The 17,312-nt window shown below is 47.2% G+C and overlaps 1 protein-coding gene across 4 annotated transcripts in view; it reads right to left on the bottom strand.

The window, feature by feature from the left end:
- The window catches only part of LOC143793494 (oocyte zinc finger protein XlCOF8.4-like), a 159,873-nt gene that overhangs the window by 37,550 nt on the left and 105,011 nt on the right, over window positions 1–17,312 (bottom strand). For 3 of the 4 annotated variants that reach the window (XM_077280508.1, XM_077280510.1, XM_077280511.1), the window contains exons 1-4: window positions 8,402–8,515; window positions 7,782–7,928; window positions 7,286–7,465; window positions 526–649 (exon numbers count right to left, since the gene is read on the bottom strand). In XM_077280508.1, coding sequence (XP_077136623.1) covers window positions 526–649; window positions 7,286–7,465; window positions 7,782–7,871 — 394 coding nt within the window. In that variant the 5' untranslated portion in view covers window positions 7,872–7,928; window positions 8,402–8,515. Of the gene's footprint in view, window positions 1–525; window positions 650–7,285; window positions 7,466–7,781; window positions 7,929–8,401; window positions 8,516–17,312 lie in introns of those variants that run through there. The other variant, XM_077280509.1, reaches the window with a different exon arrangement.

Below are 17,312 nucleotides of genomic sequence, written 5' to 3'. Positions count from 1 at the left end.
AGAGACCTCTTCTCTGTATCTGGGGAGAGGAAATTTGCATATCTTATTTCCCATGGGGCACACAAGTGTCAGCCAAGAAGGAGGAGCCGGACACCGACCACGACCGATGATGAGATTCTGAGGGACGGACGAGCGACAGCGGATTAGGGGGAAAATCACCTGTAAATTAACCCCGACTCTGCTGAGTAACAATCCACGACAGACTTAGGGAAAGAACTCACAGGAGAGAACGGACAGAAGGACGGGACATCTGCAGAGAAAATGTGACCGATGCTCTAAGGAAGGAGAAAGATTCTGAAAGAAGCCGCCGAGGACGAAGACTCAAGACTGATGAAGACGAGACGACAACGGAGAAACCGCGACTCACAGATCAGAAGGAAATAATCAGGGAAATGAAAGCTGTTGTCAGACGGAGAAAATGTAGAGAAAACCAGAGCAAGTCTGGAGAAAACTCATCTATTATAGGACGACGCCGGAGAGACGTCATCACATCCACCGGAGCCAACAAGGAGCCTCGCTTCTCACCTCGTGGTGTAAGAGGCCGGAGCTCCTCCATCATCACGTCCTGGTACCGATCCTGGTGTCCTTCTAGATACTCCCACTCCTCCATGGAGAGATAGACAGCGACGTCCTGACACCTTATAGGAACCTGACAACAGTGACACCGTCATAGTTACATAGTTATTAAGGTTGAAGGAAGACTGTAAGTCCATCTAGTCCAACCCATAGCCTAACCTAACATGCCCTAACATGTTGATCCAGAGGAAGGCAAAAAAACCCATGTGGCAAAGAGTAAGCTCCACCATGGGGAAAAAAATTCCTTCCCGACCCCACATACGGCAATCAGACTAGTTCCCTGGATCAACGCCCTATCAAGGAATCTAGTGTATATACCCTGTAATATTATACTTTTCCAGAAAGGTATCCAGTCCCCTCTTAAATTTAAGTAATGAATCCCTCATTACAACATCATACGGCAGAGAGTTCCATAGTCTCACTGCTCTTACAGTAAAGAATCCGCGTCTGTTATTATACTTAAACCTTCTTTCCTCCAGACGTAGAGGATGCCCCCTTGTCCCTGTCTCAGGTCTATGATTAAAAAGATCATCAGAAAGGTCTTTGTACTGTCCCCTCATATATTTATACATTAACATAAGATCACCCCTTAGTCTTCGTTTTTCCAAACTAAATAGCCCCAAGTGTAATAACCTATCTTGGTATTGCAGACCCCTCAGTCCTCTAATAACCTTGGTCGCTCTTCTCTGCACCCGCTCTAGTTCAGCTATGTCTTTCTTATACACCAGAGACCAGAACTGTGCACAGTATTCTAAGTGTGGTCGCACTAGTGACTTGTATAGAGGTAAAATTATGTTCTCCTCATGAGCATCTATGCCTCTTTTAATACATCCCATTATTTTATTTGCCTTTGTAGCAGCTGCCTGACACTGGCCACTGAATATGAGTTTGTCATCCACCCATACACCCAGGTCTTTTTCATTGACGGTTTTGCCCAGAGTTTTAGAATTAAGCACATAGTTATACATCTTATTACTTCTACCCAAGTGCATGACCTTACATTTATCCCCATTAAAGCTCATTTGCCATTTATCAGCCCAAGCTTCTAGTTTACATAAATCATCCTGTAATATAAAATTGTCCTCCTCTGTATTGATTACCTTGCAGAGTTTAGTGTCATCTGCAAATATTGAAATTCTGCTCTGTATGCCCCCTACAAGGTCATTAATAAATATGTTAAAAAGAAGAGGGCCCAATACAGACCCCTGTGGTACCCCACTGCTAACCGCGACCCAGTCCGAGTGTGCTCCATTAATAACCACCATTTGTTTCCTATCCCTGAGCCAGCTCTCAATCCACTTACACATATTTTCCCCTATCCCCATTATTATCATCTTGTGTATCAACCTTTTGTGTGGCACCGTATCAAAAGCTTTTGAAAAGTCCATATACTGGCTCCCCATTACCCAGAGACTCCAGTACAAAAGCCTAACCATGACGTACAAAGCCATCCACAACCTGTCTCCTCCATACATCTGTGACCTCGTCTCCTGGTACTTACCTACATGCAACCTCCGATCCTCACAAGATCTCCTTCTCTACTCCCCTCTTATCTCCTCTTCCCACAATCGTATACAAGATTTCTCTCGCGTATCACCCCTACTCTGGAACCCTCTACCACAACACATCAGACTCTCGCCTACCATCGAAATATTCAAAAAGAACCTGAAGACCCACCTCTTCCGACAAGCCTACAACCTGCAGTAACCACCGATCAACCAAACCGCTGCATGACCAGCTCTATCCTCACCTACTGTATTCTCACCCATCCCTTGTAGATTGTGAGCCCTCGCGGGCAGGGTCCTCTCTCCTCCTGTACCAGTTATGACTTGTATTGTTTAAGATTATTGTACTTGTTTTTATTATGTATACCCCTCCTTACATGTAAAGCGCCATGGAATAAATGGCGCTATAACAAATAATAATAATAATATACACTATATCCACTGGGTTCCCTTGGTCCAGTCCGGAACTTACCTCTTCATAGAAGCTGATCAAATTAGTCTGACATGATCGGTCCCTAGTAAACCCGTGCTGATACTGGGTCATGAGGTTATTCCTCTTCAGATACTCCAGTATAGCATCCCTTAGAATGCCCTCCAGGATTTTACCCACAGTAGAGGTTAAGCTTACTGGCCTATAATTTCCGAGTTCAGTTTTTGTCCCCTTTTTGAATATTGGCACCACATTTGCTATACGCCAGTCCTGTGGTACAGACCCTGTTATTATGGACTCTTTAAAGATTAAAAATAATGGTCTATCAATGACTGTACTTAGTTCCTGCAGTACTCGGGGGTGGATCCCATCCGGGCCCGGAGATTTGTCAATTTTAGTGATTTTTAGACGCCGCCGTACTTCCTGCTGGGTTAAGCAGGTAACATTTAATGGGGAATTTTTGTTATCACTGATCATATTGTCGCCATGGGATTTTCTTTTGTAAATACTGATGAAAAAAAAGTCATTTAGCATATTGGCTTTTTCCTCATCCTCATCCACCATTTCACCCAGACTATTTTTAAGGGGGCCAACACTTTCATTTTTTAGTTTCTTACTATTTACGTAGTTAAAGAATATTTTGGGATTATTTTTGCTCTCTCTGGCAATGAGTCTCTCTGTCTCAATCTTTGCTGCCTTGATTTGCTTTTTACAGAGTTTATTTAATTTTCTGTATTTATTTAATGCCTCCTCACTACCTTCTTCCTTTAATTCTCTAAATGCTTTCTTTTTGTCACTTATTGCGCCCCTTAGGGTACCGTCTCACAGTGGCACTTTGATCGCTACGACAGTACGATCCGTGACGTTCCAGCGATATCCATACGATATCGCAGTGTCTGACACGCAGCAGCGATCAGGGACCCTGCTGAGAATCGTACGTCGTAGCAGATCGTTTGGAACTTTCTTTCGTCACTGGATCTCCCGCTGTCATCGCTGGATCGTTGTGTGTGACAGCGATGCGTTCGCTTATAACCAGGGTAAACATCGGGTTACTAAGCGCAGGGCCGCGCTTAGTAACCCGATGTTTACCGTGGTTACCAGCGTAAAAGTAAAAAAAAAAAAAAAAAAACAGTACATACTCACATTCCGGTGTCTGTCCCCCGGCGTTCTGCTTCCCTGCACTGTGAGCGCCTGCCGGCCGGAAAGCGGGCACAGCGGTGACGTCACCGCTGTGCTTTCCAGCTGGGGCTGAGACAGTGCAGAGAAGCAGAACGCCGGGGGACAGACACCGGAATGTGAGTATGTACTGTTTTTTTTTTTTTTTTACTTTTACGCTGGTAACCACGGTAAACATCGGGTTACTAAGCGCGGCCCTGCGCTTAGTAACCCGATGTTTACCCTGGTTACCAGGGGACTTCGGCATCGTTGGTCGCTGGAGAGTGGTCTGTGTGACAGCTCCCCAGCGACCACACAATCACTTACCAACGATCACGGCCAGGTCGTATCGCTGGTCGTGATCGTTGGTAAATCGTTATGTGAGACGGTACCCTTACAGCTCTATTTAGCCATATCGGTTTCCTCCTATTTCTAGTATGTTTATTCCCATACGGTATATACTGTGCACAGGTCCTATCCAGGATGCTAATAAACGTCTCCCATTTTCTTTGTGTACTTTTATGTCTCAGGATATCGTCCCAGTTAATTGCACCAAGATCCTCTCTCATCCGTTGGAAATTTGCCCTCCTGAAGTTTAGTGTCCTTGTCACCCCTCTACTACACATCTTATTAAAGGATACATGAACACTTATTATTTTGTGATCACTATTCCCCAAGTGACCCCCAACCCTTATATTTGCTATGCGGTCTGGCCTGTTGGTTAATATTAGGTCTAGCAGTGCCCCCCTCCTTGTTGGGTCCTGAACCAGTTGTCAGAGGTAATTGTCTCTCATAGTTGTAAGACCCCGATCACCTTTGCTGGAACTGCAGGTTTCTGTTCCCCAATCTATTTCAGGGTACAGGGTAATTGAAGTCCCCCATAATAATGACTTCTCCTTGAGTCGCAGCTTCATCTATTTGCTTTACGAGGATATTCTCCATTGCTTCCATTAGTTTTGGAGATTTATAACAAACCCCTATCAGTAGTTTATTATTTTTCCCCCCTCCCCTTATCTCCACCCACAGGGACTCTACATTTTCATTAAATTCACCTATATTATCACGCAGGATGGGTTTTAAGGACGATTTTACACACAGACACACCCCTCCCCCTCGCTTATCTGTACGGTCATTTCTGAACAGGCTATAGCCCTGCAAGTTAACAGCCCAGTCATGGCTCTCATCCAGCCACGTCTCAGATATCCCCACCATGTCATAATTATGCTCCAACAACATTAGTTCTAATTCATCCATTTTGTTGGCGAGGCTTCTGGCATTAGTATACACGCACTTGATGTTCCTCTTTGTACCTCTATTCTTTCTTAAATTATTAACTGTTCTAACCCCACCCCCCATGCCACCGCCACCCCCAACTTCCTTATTTGTGCCCAGGTCTCTATCTGCACTATCTTCCCCTCCTATAAAATGAATACCCTCCCCCCCAATCCCTAGTTTAAACACTCCTCCAACCTTCTAACCATTTTCTCCCCCAGCACAGCTGCACCTTCCCCATTGAGGTGCAGCCCGTCCCTAGCGTAGAGCCTGTAGCCAACTGAGAAGTCGGCCCAGTTCTGCAGGAACCCAAACCCCTCCTTCCTACACCAATTCTTGAGCCACTTATTAACCTCCCTAATCTCCCGTTGCCTCTCTGGCGTGGCACGTGGTACAGGCAGTATTTCGGAAAATACCACGTTGGAGGTCCTTGCTTTCAGCTTGCAGCCTAATTCCCTGAAATCATCTTTAAGGACCTTCCACCTACCTCTAACTTTGTCATTTGTGCCAATGTGCACCATGACCGCTGGGTCCTCACCAGCCCCTCCCAGTAATCTGTCCACCCGATCAGCGATGTGTCGGACTCGAGCGCCAGGTAGGCAGCACACCGCCCGACGATCCCTGTCTTTGTGACAGATTGCCCTATCTGTTCCCCTAATAATTGAGTCCCCCACTACGAGCACCTGTCTGGCCTGCCCTGCTCTCCTATTTCCCTCCTTACTGGAGCAGTCACTCCTCCGGCTTTCAGAGGACATGCCTGGCTGCAGCAGTGCTACCCCTGTACTGGCACCCCCCTCATCTGCCAACTTAGCAAACTTATTGGGGTGTGCCAGATCAGGACTAGCCTCCCTGGCACTCTTCCCTCTACCCCGCCTTCTATCTGTCACCCAGCTAACTGCCACACTGTCCTGCAGCTCCATCCTACCATCCCCCTCCTCATCTATCCCATTGAGCGTCTGCTCAGTGAGCAGAAGACTCCTCTCCATATTGTCTATGGATCTCAGTGTTGCCAGCTGCACATTTAGATCCAGAATCTGGGTTTCCAAATGCACAATGTGCTCACATCTCGCACAGCAGTATGCACCCTCGACCGGCTGGTCAAGGACTGCATACATGTGGCAAGATGTGCACTGGATGGCAGTAACAATTGTGGAGCACATTTCCTAATGGGGATTGCACCAGACAGAAACGTTAAATAAAAAATAAATACAAAGTATTAATAAAATACAGACAGCAATTCCTCCCTTGGAAACTCCCTGATTCCAAAGTCACTGAGTCACAAGTCACACACTTACCGCCGTCCACACTTACGCTCAGGTCACACTCAGCTCGCTCACACTCGCTATGCTGAAGATTTATAGATTATTATTATTTTTTTCCCTTCAGCAACAATCCACCTTGCTGTTCAATGCTCTACCAAAAAGGACTTGAGTCCCAAACAGCTGCCCCTTATAACCCCTTAATTATGAGCCCCCACCCTAAGTTAACCCCTTGTGAATATAACTATACATGTATAATGTCCCAGCAGTCACCTCTCCACTCATCACCCAGAATCCTCCAGTCCTGTATTATGTACCAGCAGTCACCTCTCCACTCATCACCCAGAATCCTCCAGTGCTGTATTATGTACCAGCAGTCACCTCTCCACTCATCACCCAGAATCCTCTAGTCCTGTATAATGTCCCAGCAGTCACCTCTCGGCTCATCACCCAGAATCCTCCAGTGCCATCCTGTATAATGTCCCAGCAGTCACCTCTCCACTCATCACCCAGAATCCTCCAGTGCTGTATAATGTCCCAGCAGTCACCTCTCCGCTCATCACCCAGAATCCTCCAGTGCTGTATAATGTCCCAGCAGTCACCTCTCCGCTCATCACCCAGAATCCTCCAGTCCTGTATAATGTCCCAGCAGTCACCTCTCCGCTCATCACCCAGAATCCTCCAGTCCTGTATAATGTCCCAGCAGTCACCTCTCTGCTCATCACCCAGAATCCTCCAGTCCTGTATAATGTCCCAACAGTCACCTCTCCGCTCATCACCCAGAATCCTCCAGTCCTGTATAATGTCCCAGCAGTCACCTCTCCGCTCATCACCCAGAATCCTCCAGTGCTGTATAATGTCCCAGCAGTCACCTCTCCGGTCATCACCCAGAATCCTCCAGTACTGTATAATGTCCCAGCAGTCACCTCTCCACTCATCACCCAGAATCCTCCAGTGCTGTATAATGTCCCAGCAGTCACCTCTCCGGTCATCACCCAGAATCCTCCAGTCCTGTATAATGTCCCAGCAGTCACCTCTCCGCTCATCACCCAGAATCCTCCAGTGCTGTATAATCTCCCAGCAGTCACCTCTCCGCTCAGCAGCTCAATCATCTTGTTGCTGAGCTCCAGGATCTTCTTGTTCCTCTCATGTAGCAGGGAGTGCGGGGGAGGCTCTGTGATGGGGCCCGGGCTCCGCCCTCCTGACTCCTGGAGATGGATGATGGGAGTCACACCGTCCCCCGGTGTCTTCCTCACTATTGTGTAATCCTGTGTATGGAGAGAGACACTTAGGGAGAAGATTCCTTCCCAACTCCAGATCTGACAATCAGTAGAAATCCCGGGATCAATAACCGTCTCCAGTAATCTGGGGCCATAACCGGGAATATTATTCCCCCCCGGACAGACATCCCGGCCCCTCTACAGCTCTTATAGGGAATCCCCATGACAACTCCTCCGGGCAGAGAGCTCCACACAATCACTGCTCTTACAGGAAAGAATCCTTCTCTCTATTCTGGATTTCCTCCTCCCGATGTCGGACTTGTCACAGAACACAATAAAGCTGATAGAAATGTAGAGGAGTTACCTCTCCGCTCAGCAGGGAGACGATCTCCAGGGCGAAGCGGAATAATCTTCTGGTGGTCTCATCCCTGTCCTCGTCCATCCTCGGGGTCATTCAGGAGGAGGAGGGATGAGCACTGGATCAGCTGGAGGGATCTCGTCCTGCCGGCGTCTTCATGATGGAGGAGAAGATGGAAATCACAGGGGACGAGAGAACGACAATCACTAAATTCTGCCAAATATCAACATTTATCAGGAGGAAAAGCCACAAAACTCCACCGCGGCCTCCTCCGCCGATCTGACCGCTCATCATCAGCCTCGTAGGAGGACGGTCACTGTGGTAACTACACCTCCAGGAGAGGACGGTCACCGTGGTAACTACACCGCCAGGAGAGGACGGTCACCGTGGTAACTACACCGCCAGCAGAGGACGGTCACCGTGGTAACTACACCTCCAGCGGGGCCGTGAGATGAGGAGCAGACGCTGCACACCCCCCATACAATGCTGCCCGTCCCCAACACTGAGGAGCCGCAGTCACACGGAGCAGGAGCCTCCACAGGAACAGCTCTGATCTCACCCCACACTCTCCTCTCACAGATTTACCACAAGCACCAAAACTCCACCAAACCCTCCTGTAATCTCACCGGAATGGCGGGAAATCTGCTGCTGGCTGACACCAGAGAACACGAGCTGCACACAACCAGGACGGAGCTGCTGCACTGAGAGCTGAAGGACCTGTGGTGACGTCACTGTCATGTGATCAGGGGGCGGGGCTCAGGACGGAAGTGGTGGAGGACCTGTGGTGACGTCTTCGTCATGTGATCAGGGGGCGGAGCTCAGTAGAGAAGTGGTGAAGGAGCTGTGGTGACGTCAGAGGCTGGCATGTTTTAGCCTGGGGGGAGCACATGCAGCACCGTGAGGCGGCCGCCGCCCATCTTCTGTCTCCTGCAGCCCAGCACGTGTGTGACAGACGTTCACCTTCTAACGACACATTTCATAAAAATGGTGGAGGAACAATACACTTCTCAGTAGGAATACGGCTGTTAGTGTTTAGTCACATGATCCATACGTTACTAGTGAAAAATCTGAAATTAGGATACTATCTGTGCAGCAACAATAATATGCATCAATATCACGCATCATATAGCCTATAAACGCACTGAAGGCTAAATATGTAACCCTACAGCCTATAATGTAGTGTGTGTGTACAATATGTGGATGGTGTGTGTTATACTACTAGATGGAGGCCGGGTGCTGTCGCATCGGGAGGGTGGTAATGTTGTTGAGGAGAGCCATAAGATCAAATACTTAATTAACCTCAACACATAAGGTAATTGAGAGAAGCGACCTATAACATGTATTGTTTAACCTTACATAAGTTTTCCTCAGACAAAGTGAGACACTGAAGATGGCCGCCATCTCCTGTATCAGATCCATGTACTCAGGTATCCAAGATGAACAACGAAGACACTAAAGATGGCCGCCATTTCCTGTTTCAGCATGCCGTGTGCTCTGGTATCCAAGCTGACGCCCACCCTGATGACCTCATGCATCCACCCACAGCGACGCCCACCCTGATGACCTCACGGACCAACCCACCCTGATGACCTCATGGATCCGCCCATGGACTTGCTCATGCCCAACCCACTAACCAATGGAATACATCCGATCACTCCCATTTTAATTTCCAATTTTTTTTTTTTTTTATATATATAGAGAAGGATAAGCAAGCAAGTGTAGAAAAAATAAAATAATTTTTGTCTGTGGTATACGGTTGTCGCCTGTGATAAGATTTTCAGTTCTGTACAAGAGAGACTAGGACCTGGAGTAATTGACTCGGCCTAGGGGGGCCCGGTAAATCTTGGAGCAATTGGCTCAGTTCGGGCATAATAAATTGTGTAGCGGCTCATTGAAACTTGGAGCAATTGGCTCAGTTCGAGCCAATTAAATTTATAGTTTTCTTTTTTTTTTTTTTGCCCCGTGACATCGAGTAATTGACTCTGCACGGGGACCGGTAAGTTAGGGAGCAATTTGACAAAGTAGGGAATAATTGGTTTGTAAAGTACGGAGCACGGAAGTCAGACAGGGACCACGTGACAAGAAGCAATAGGAACTGGGTACTGCAGACTCAGTTCCCTTTAGAATCTCAGGTTTGAGTCATCTCCCCCGTCTTATTGTTTGTTTGGTGTTTGTTATCTAGATAGATATATATACTGTATATCTATAGAAAAATGGAGAAATTAATGCAGTTCTGCCGTATGGGCACTAAGCCAAATTCAGATGGCAAGTTAGACTCATGCACATTAGTGGAAATTGTGTGGAATGCCAGAAGGGGGGATGGTTACAGCCCCTGGAGTGGAAGATTGTCTTAAAAAAAGAAAGAAAGAAAGAAAAGGTATCCTAGAAGATAATGGATTGTTGTCTATTGCTAGGGCAGGAGAAAGAGTCTCTGAAAGTCTGTATAAAAAAAAATAAAAATTGGAAATTGGGTAGAAGAGAAAAGGAATAGAAAGAATAGAGTTTTGACTTATGTGTATTACAAAAATATATCCTGTGAGCGGCCACCACCGTATAATGGTGGCCCAGAGCCATGTGCTAAATGTAATGGCGGCCATTTTGTTGATGGCGAATGTGTTAAATGTAATAGCAGCCAAAATGGTGGCCCAGAGCCATGTGCTAAATGTAATGGCGGCCATTTTGTTGATGGCGAATGTGTTAAATGTAATAGCAGCCAAAATGGGGGCCCAGAGCCATGTGCTAAATGTAATGGCGGCCATTTTGTTGATGGCGAATGTGTTAAATGTAATAGCAGCCAAAATGGTGGCCCAGAGCCATGTGCTAAATGTAACGGCGGCCATTTTGTTGGTGGTAAATATAATTCTGACGGCGGCCATTTTGTTGGTGGTAAATATAATTCTGATGGCGGCCATTTTGTTGGTGGTAAATATAATTCTGATGGCGGCCATTTTGTTGGTGGTAAATATAATTCTGACGGCGGCCATTTTGTTGGTGGTAAATATAATTCTGACGGCGGCCATTTTGTTGGTGGTAAATATAATTCTGACGGCGGCCATTTTGTTGGTGGCAAATGTAATTCTGACGGCAGCCATGTTGTGGATGGCGAATGTGCTGCTCCTGGTGGTGAACATCTCAGATTAAGGCTACACACCACATCACCAAATCCTTGTTACCCAGTAATGACCACTGATGGCCAATACTATATTCCTTCGGGAAGTGAACAGGCTTTACCCATGTTTCCCGTCTCAGTGGTTTCCAGTGGGGCACCGACCCTTTCCCCTATCACTCCTGTCGGGAATCCAGCAATACTCCCACCTGGATCGTTCCCGGCACCTACCCTTTCTACTGTCACTTCCACTGCCAATTTAGCCGCACACCCACATGAGATGCTCCAAGCAGCGACCTCTCCTCCCAATGCTTCCACAACAGCACTCTCATGCAGTCTACATAACCCTATACCCAGTACCTCACAGGCTGTCTCGCAGCCAAGCGCACACCTGTATGGGACGGTGGCGACTGTAACAAGGGGGGCTCAATGTGGGAGGGGGATACCAATAGCAGAGGAAGCACAAAGGGGAGGGAATGTTGGCAACCTATTTTTGAAAAAGAACATCCTGAGGGACCTTTGTTAGTGGTGGGAAAGGGTGACATTACAACAGTGGAGACAGACGCTATTGTTAATGCTGCCAATTCTCGGTTAGAGCACAATGGAGGTGTAGCTAGAGCTATAGTGGAAGCAGGAGGGGCGACTATTCAAGCTGACAGTCGAATCATTGTTGAGTCACGTGGTCAGATAGCGGTTGGGGACATAGCGGTGACTAAAGCTGGCAATCTCCTGTGTAGAATGATCATACACACTGTGACCCCTACTTATGACCCTATTCATCCAGACGTTAGTGCTCAACAACTTCATGCAGCAATAACTCGCATTAATGAGGACAGGACTGTTAAAGCTTTTAAGACTGCCTGCGTCACCTGGAGCCCACACCATGATACTGGAGCTGCCCAAATAGAGCCCCTCATTCCAGGACTGTTACCTCCTCCGGCTCCTCATACACAAGGGACTACATCTGCACTCCCGGTGCCATCTCTACTCCCGCCTCAGGTGCCACCACCAACAGTGCCAATGCTCATGTCTGAGGAGCCCACCATCTATGTCAAGTTTACACCCCAGCAAGCTGCTACTCTGTTGAACCAAGTTCTAGATCCAGAAAAACAGCTGATGCCTTTCTATAGGAGCATGACGAGACATGGGACTCTGGTATTTTGTTCTGCCAAGAACCTAAGACAAGGGCCTCGGATGAGTTGGCTGACCTATCAATGATTATTGTTGCCAAAGGTTTCCAGATGCCTCAAAGCTGATGCAGCCATTGTACGATGACCTCAAGACGTCAGCGTTTCCACTATGTACTAAATCCGTGGAAGCTTTCTACGCTCTTAAACAGGCCATACAGTCTGCACCAGCTCTTTGAATCCCAAATCCTGATATCATCTGAGGACATCCAGTTCTCTTAATGGCTCCACACGACATAATTGCTATTGTTGGAACCTAAACATCTGTTGGTGCAGCATCATATGAGACTCCAATGTTGGCTCTTGGTTCCGGATAATGTCACTCTTGTCCGCTGCAGCATCTTCAAACTGTCCACGCTGCTTCCTCTTTCCAGGGGGGATGTGGATGATACTGATGCTCTCGGAGAAGATGCCTCTACACACTCAGAGGATCATGACTGTCTTGAACAAATGCATGAAGAAGTAGCCTCCCAGAAAAACTTGTCTGAAGACCCACTCCCACATGCTGACGTGACGTTCTTCACTGATGGTTCCAGATTTGCAGATAAAACAGGAAGGTTCCATACGGGATATGCCGTGGTTACACATGACCTGATCATCTCAGCTGGATCGCTACCACCGCACATGTCTGCACAAGAAGCGGAACTTAAAGCTTTGACGCTGGCTTGTCAGGAAGCGACGGAGAAGGTGGTCAACATCTACACGGATTCAAGATACGCTTTTGGAGTGGCTCATGACTTCGGCAGTATCTGGGCAGCCAGAGGATACCTAACGTCCAGTGGGACTCCTCTAAAACATGCTGCTACCATGCAAGAACTTGTGGTCACTCTGGATCTACCTTCAAAGGTTGCAGTGATCAAGATCAAAGCTCACGGGAGACTGGATTCTCCAGAAGCAAGGGGGAACTTCTTTGCTGACAAAACAGCAAAGACCTATGCTGTGGATCCATTTGGGAAAGAGAAAGCAGCTGTGTACGTGTTACAAGACACTGAAGAAGGGACTAAAGCCTCTCTTATGAGGATTATCCATCTACATCAAGACAAGACATCAGATGATGAAAAGAAGTCATGGCAAGAAGGAGGAGCTAAAAAGGATGAAGATGGAGTCTGGAGGGTGAACACAAAGGTCTGTCTACCCCGTAATCCGTACCCCTCAGTGACAGAATGGGCACACGGTATCACCCACAGAGGCAAGAATCGGATGAATGACCTGATTTGGAAGATTTATATGGCACCTGGGATCTCTACTGTCACCCAAAATTATTTCAAGTCCTGCCTTGTGTGTGCAACATGCAATCCAGCACCGCCTCGGAAAGTTACTCAGAAACATTTGGCTAAACCACTTTATCCCTTTCAGAGGATTCAGATTGACCACATTCGAATGCCAAAAGTAGGGAAGTACGAGTATGTACTGGTAGTGACTGACATGTTCTCAGGATGGCCCGAAGCCTATCCAGTAACAAACATGACTGCCAGAGTGACTGTTAAGAGACTGGTGACTGAAGTAGTATGCAGATATGGGGTCCCAGAGGTAACTGAGAGTGACCAAGGACCTGCGTTCACTGCAGCACTGTCTAAGGAACTATGAACATTGGTTATTTGGGTTTACATACTCCATATCAACCCCAGAGCAGTGGGAAAGTAGGAAGACTGAATGGCACCTTCAAAAATAAAATACTGAAAGCCAGTTAGGAGGTCAGACTTGGACAGACATTTTGCCTGTTGCCTTATACTCAGTCAGAAACACTCCAAGGGGTTCTACTAAACTCACACCATTCAAGATTCTTTTTGGGGGGCCTCCAAGATTGGGTCAATATTTTCCACAACAGCTAGCCTTAGGAAGTGATACTCTTGTAAATTATGTAATTGTTGTTACTAAAGAACTGTCAATAACACATGTACAAGGTTTATCATCCATTCCAGGTCCAGATTCCAGTGACGGTACCCATACTTTCTAACCTGGTGACTACATGCTGGTAAAGACGTTCATCAGAAAGACATTCCTGGAGTCGAGATTTGAGGGTCCCTACCAAGTGCTCCTGACTACTCCTACTTCAGTCAGGGTTGCTGAGTGCCTCCTGGATCCATCTCTCACATTGTAAATTTGTTAGACAGTTAGGGACAGAGTAGGATCTGACCTGCTTGTCAAAGTCCAGCTACAAAGGGAGGTTTTCCACAAGGGAAAACTTGTCTCAAACTGGTGAAAACTCCAATTCCCCCTCCCGGGCAAGACGGTCAGATCTAGGATGTGTACATCAGGGTTAGTCACATGTGTATTTTACTGTAAGTAACCGTGGAGATGGGAGATTGGAGAGTAATAGATCCAGCAGGTAGGGAAGTCCCGAGGACACTGGTAAGACGCTCCGATATACCTCCGCAGTATACCCATAATTGGTCACACATTCTCTGGTGTCTATAGCATCCATATTGTCATGAAGCCTCTGATGTCATAATAACACTTAACATCGGTGGGTTAGGGAACCACGGTGGGATCAAGATAAAAGAAAAGGTTAATAAAGTATTTAGGGGGGACTGTTGAGGAGAGCCATAAGATCAAATACTTAATTAACCTCAACACATAAGGTAATTGAGAGAAGCGACCTATAACATGTATTGTTTAACCTTACATAAGTTTTCCTCAGACAAAGTGAGACACTGAAGATGGCCGCCATTTCCTGTATCAGATCCATGTGCTCAGGTATCCAAGATGAACAATGAAGACACTAAAGATGGCCGCCATTTCCTGTTTCAGCATGCCGTGGGCTCTGGTATCCAAGCTGACGCCCACCCTGATGACCTCATGGATCCACCCACAGCGACGCCCACCCTGATGACCTCACGGACCAACCCACCCTGATGACCTCATGGATCGGCCCAGGGACTTGCTCATGCCCAACCCACTAACCAATGGAATACATCCGATCACTCCCATTTTAGAGCTAACCGAGCCCCCTTACAGGAGATATATAACATTGTGTTTGACTAATAAACATCCCTTCTTGGAGCTGAGCCACACATTGATCAAGGAGAGTTACAGCTGACTGTGTCTGGTGTATTTCTTTAGTGCACATGATCAATATCCATTAGGCCAGGAGTAGGCAACTAGAGAATTGAACATTTTATTAATTGTTCAACCCTAATAATGTCACGATGGCGGCAGGCTTTGCAGCGTTTAGAATCTCCCCCCAGGTGGTCACCCACCTATCCTCTCTCTCTTTCCCCATGTGCTGACTTCTCCCTTCTGTGCTCTCCTCTTTGACCAGTCTACCCCATGTGCTCTCCCCCTGTCTCTCCTTCCTGTGCTGTGTTCTCCCCTCATGTGCTGTCCCGTTTGAGCTGTCTCCCCCTGTGCTCTGTCTCTCTCCCCCTGAGCACTGTCTCTCTCTCCCTCATCTGCTGTCTTCTCTCATGTCATCTCTTCTTTGACCTGTGTAATACTGACATTACAGCAGGAGATCACAGAGGATGCATTTTGTGAGGTAAAATATTGTTTAAAAACAGTGTGTGTGTGGTGCGTACGGCGTATACAGTATGTGTGTGGTGCGTATACAGTGTCTGGTGCGTATGGCGTATACAGTGTGTGTTTGTGGTGTTTATGGCATATACAGTGTGTTTGTGTGTGGTGCGTACGGCATATAGTGTGTGTGTTTGTCTGTGGTGCGTAGGGTGTATACAGTGTGTTTGTGTGTGTGGTGCGTACGGCGTTTATAGTGTGTGTGTGGGGCGTACGGCATATAGTGTGTGTGTTTGTCTGTGGTGCGTAGGGTGTATACAGTGTGTTTGTGTGTGTGGTGCGTACAGCGTTTATAGTGTGTGTGTGGTGCGTACGGCGTATACAGTGTCTGGTGCGTATGGCGTATACAGTGTGTTTGTCTGTGGTGCGTACGGCATATAGTGTGTGTGTTTGTCTGTGGTGCGTAGGGTGTATACAGTGTGTGTGTGTGTACAGCATTTATAGTGTGTGTGTGGGGCGTACGGCATATAGTGTGTGTTTGTGTGTGGTGCGTACGGCGTATACAGTGTGTCTGTATGTGTGGTGCGATGTTCCGTGCAATGGGTTGGTGCCACCAGCAGTTTCCATATTGAGACACCCATCACTTTAGTGTCCCAATATGGAGGTCGGTGAACTTCCGCCGCTTGGAATTCTGGGATACGAACACATCTGGTCAGAACAGGATGTGAAGACATTACAAGCTAAGTATATATTAACCCCTTTACCCCAAGGGTGGTTTGCACGTTAATGACCGGGCCAATTTTACAATTCTGACCACTGTCCCTTTATGAGGTTATAACTCTGGAACGCTTCAACGGATCCCGGTGATTCTGACATTGTTTTCTCGTGACATATTGTACTTCATGACAGTGGTAAAAATTTATTTGATATAACTTGCCTTTATTTGTGGAAAAAAATGGAAATTTGGTGAAAATTTTGCAATTTTCCAACTTTGAATTTTCATACCCTTAAATCACACAGATATGTGGAGCGCCCGCCCGGTCCGTGGGGTACTCGGTACCAGGCCGGTTCTGTTCTTAAAGGCGTGGTCACAGTGGCAGTGACCCGGTCCGTGGCCCTGGGTGTCCAGTAAAAAGGGATGAATGGAAGTAGAAATAAAGTCTGACATAGTAGTGTTCCTGACGCCACCTGTGGTACTCAGTCAGGGATGACCGCCGCTGCTTAAAGGGGTCCTCTGGATAAGAAGGTATTGCAGCAGAGATGGTATAGTTCCCCACAGGTAGAACTTAGTCCTCAGAGCTCCCAGCGTAGTTAGAAAGGATGATAGATGTTGAGGTTCAGGAAAGAACTAGAGGACACAAGGTTGCAGTCTCTTTACCTTTTACTGGTAGAATGCAGGCACAGTCCAGGGTACAGATAACAGGTGATGGTGTGGTCTGGGCAGCCTGGAAGCGATTCAGAATCCCCCTAGCCAGGTGGGGTTGGAAGCCTTCTTTACTGCGCTGTTTTCTAAGTCCCTCGCCGCACTAGGCAACTCGAGCCTTTTTACAGGTGTATCTTCTTGTGGTGACTCCGGGCTCCATCTGATTCTGGAGTGAGCCCACTCGCAGCTCCACTCCCTCCCGATATCTTTCCTCTCCTTTGACTCTTCTCCCCTCACAGTCTCTTACAATCTGACTGACTCCTGTCAGGAGCTGCAGAACCTCGTGTCTGTACGGCTCCAGCTCTCCTCTTGACTGGACTCCTAACTCCTACTCCAGCCAGAACATATAGGGAAGTTACCCTGAATCC

This window comes from Ranitomeya variabilis, chromosome 1, assembly GCF_051348905.1.
Source record: "Ranitomeya variabilis isolate aRanVar5 chromosome 1, aRanVar5.hap1, whole genome shotgun sequence".
Lineage (NCBI taxonomy): Eukaryota > Metazoa > Chordata > Amphibia > Anura > Dendrobatidae > Ranitomeya > Ranitomeya variabilis.
The sequence above is the reverse complement of the archived record's forward strand: the minus strand, read 5'-3'. Positions and strand labels throughout refer to the sequence as shown.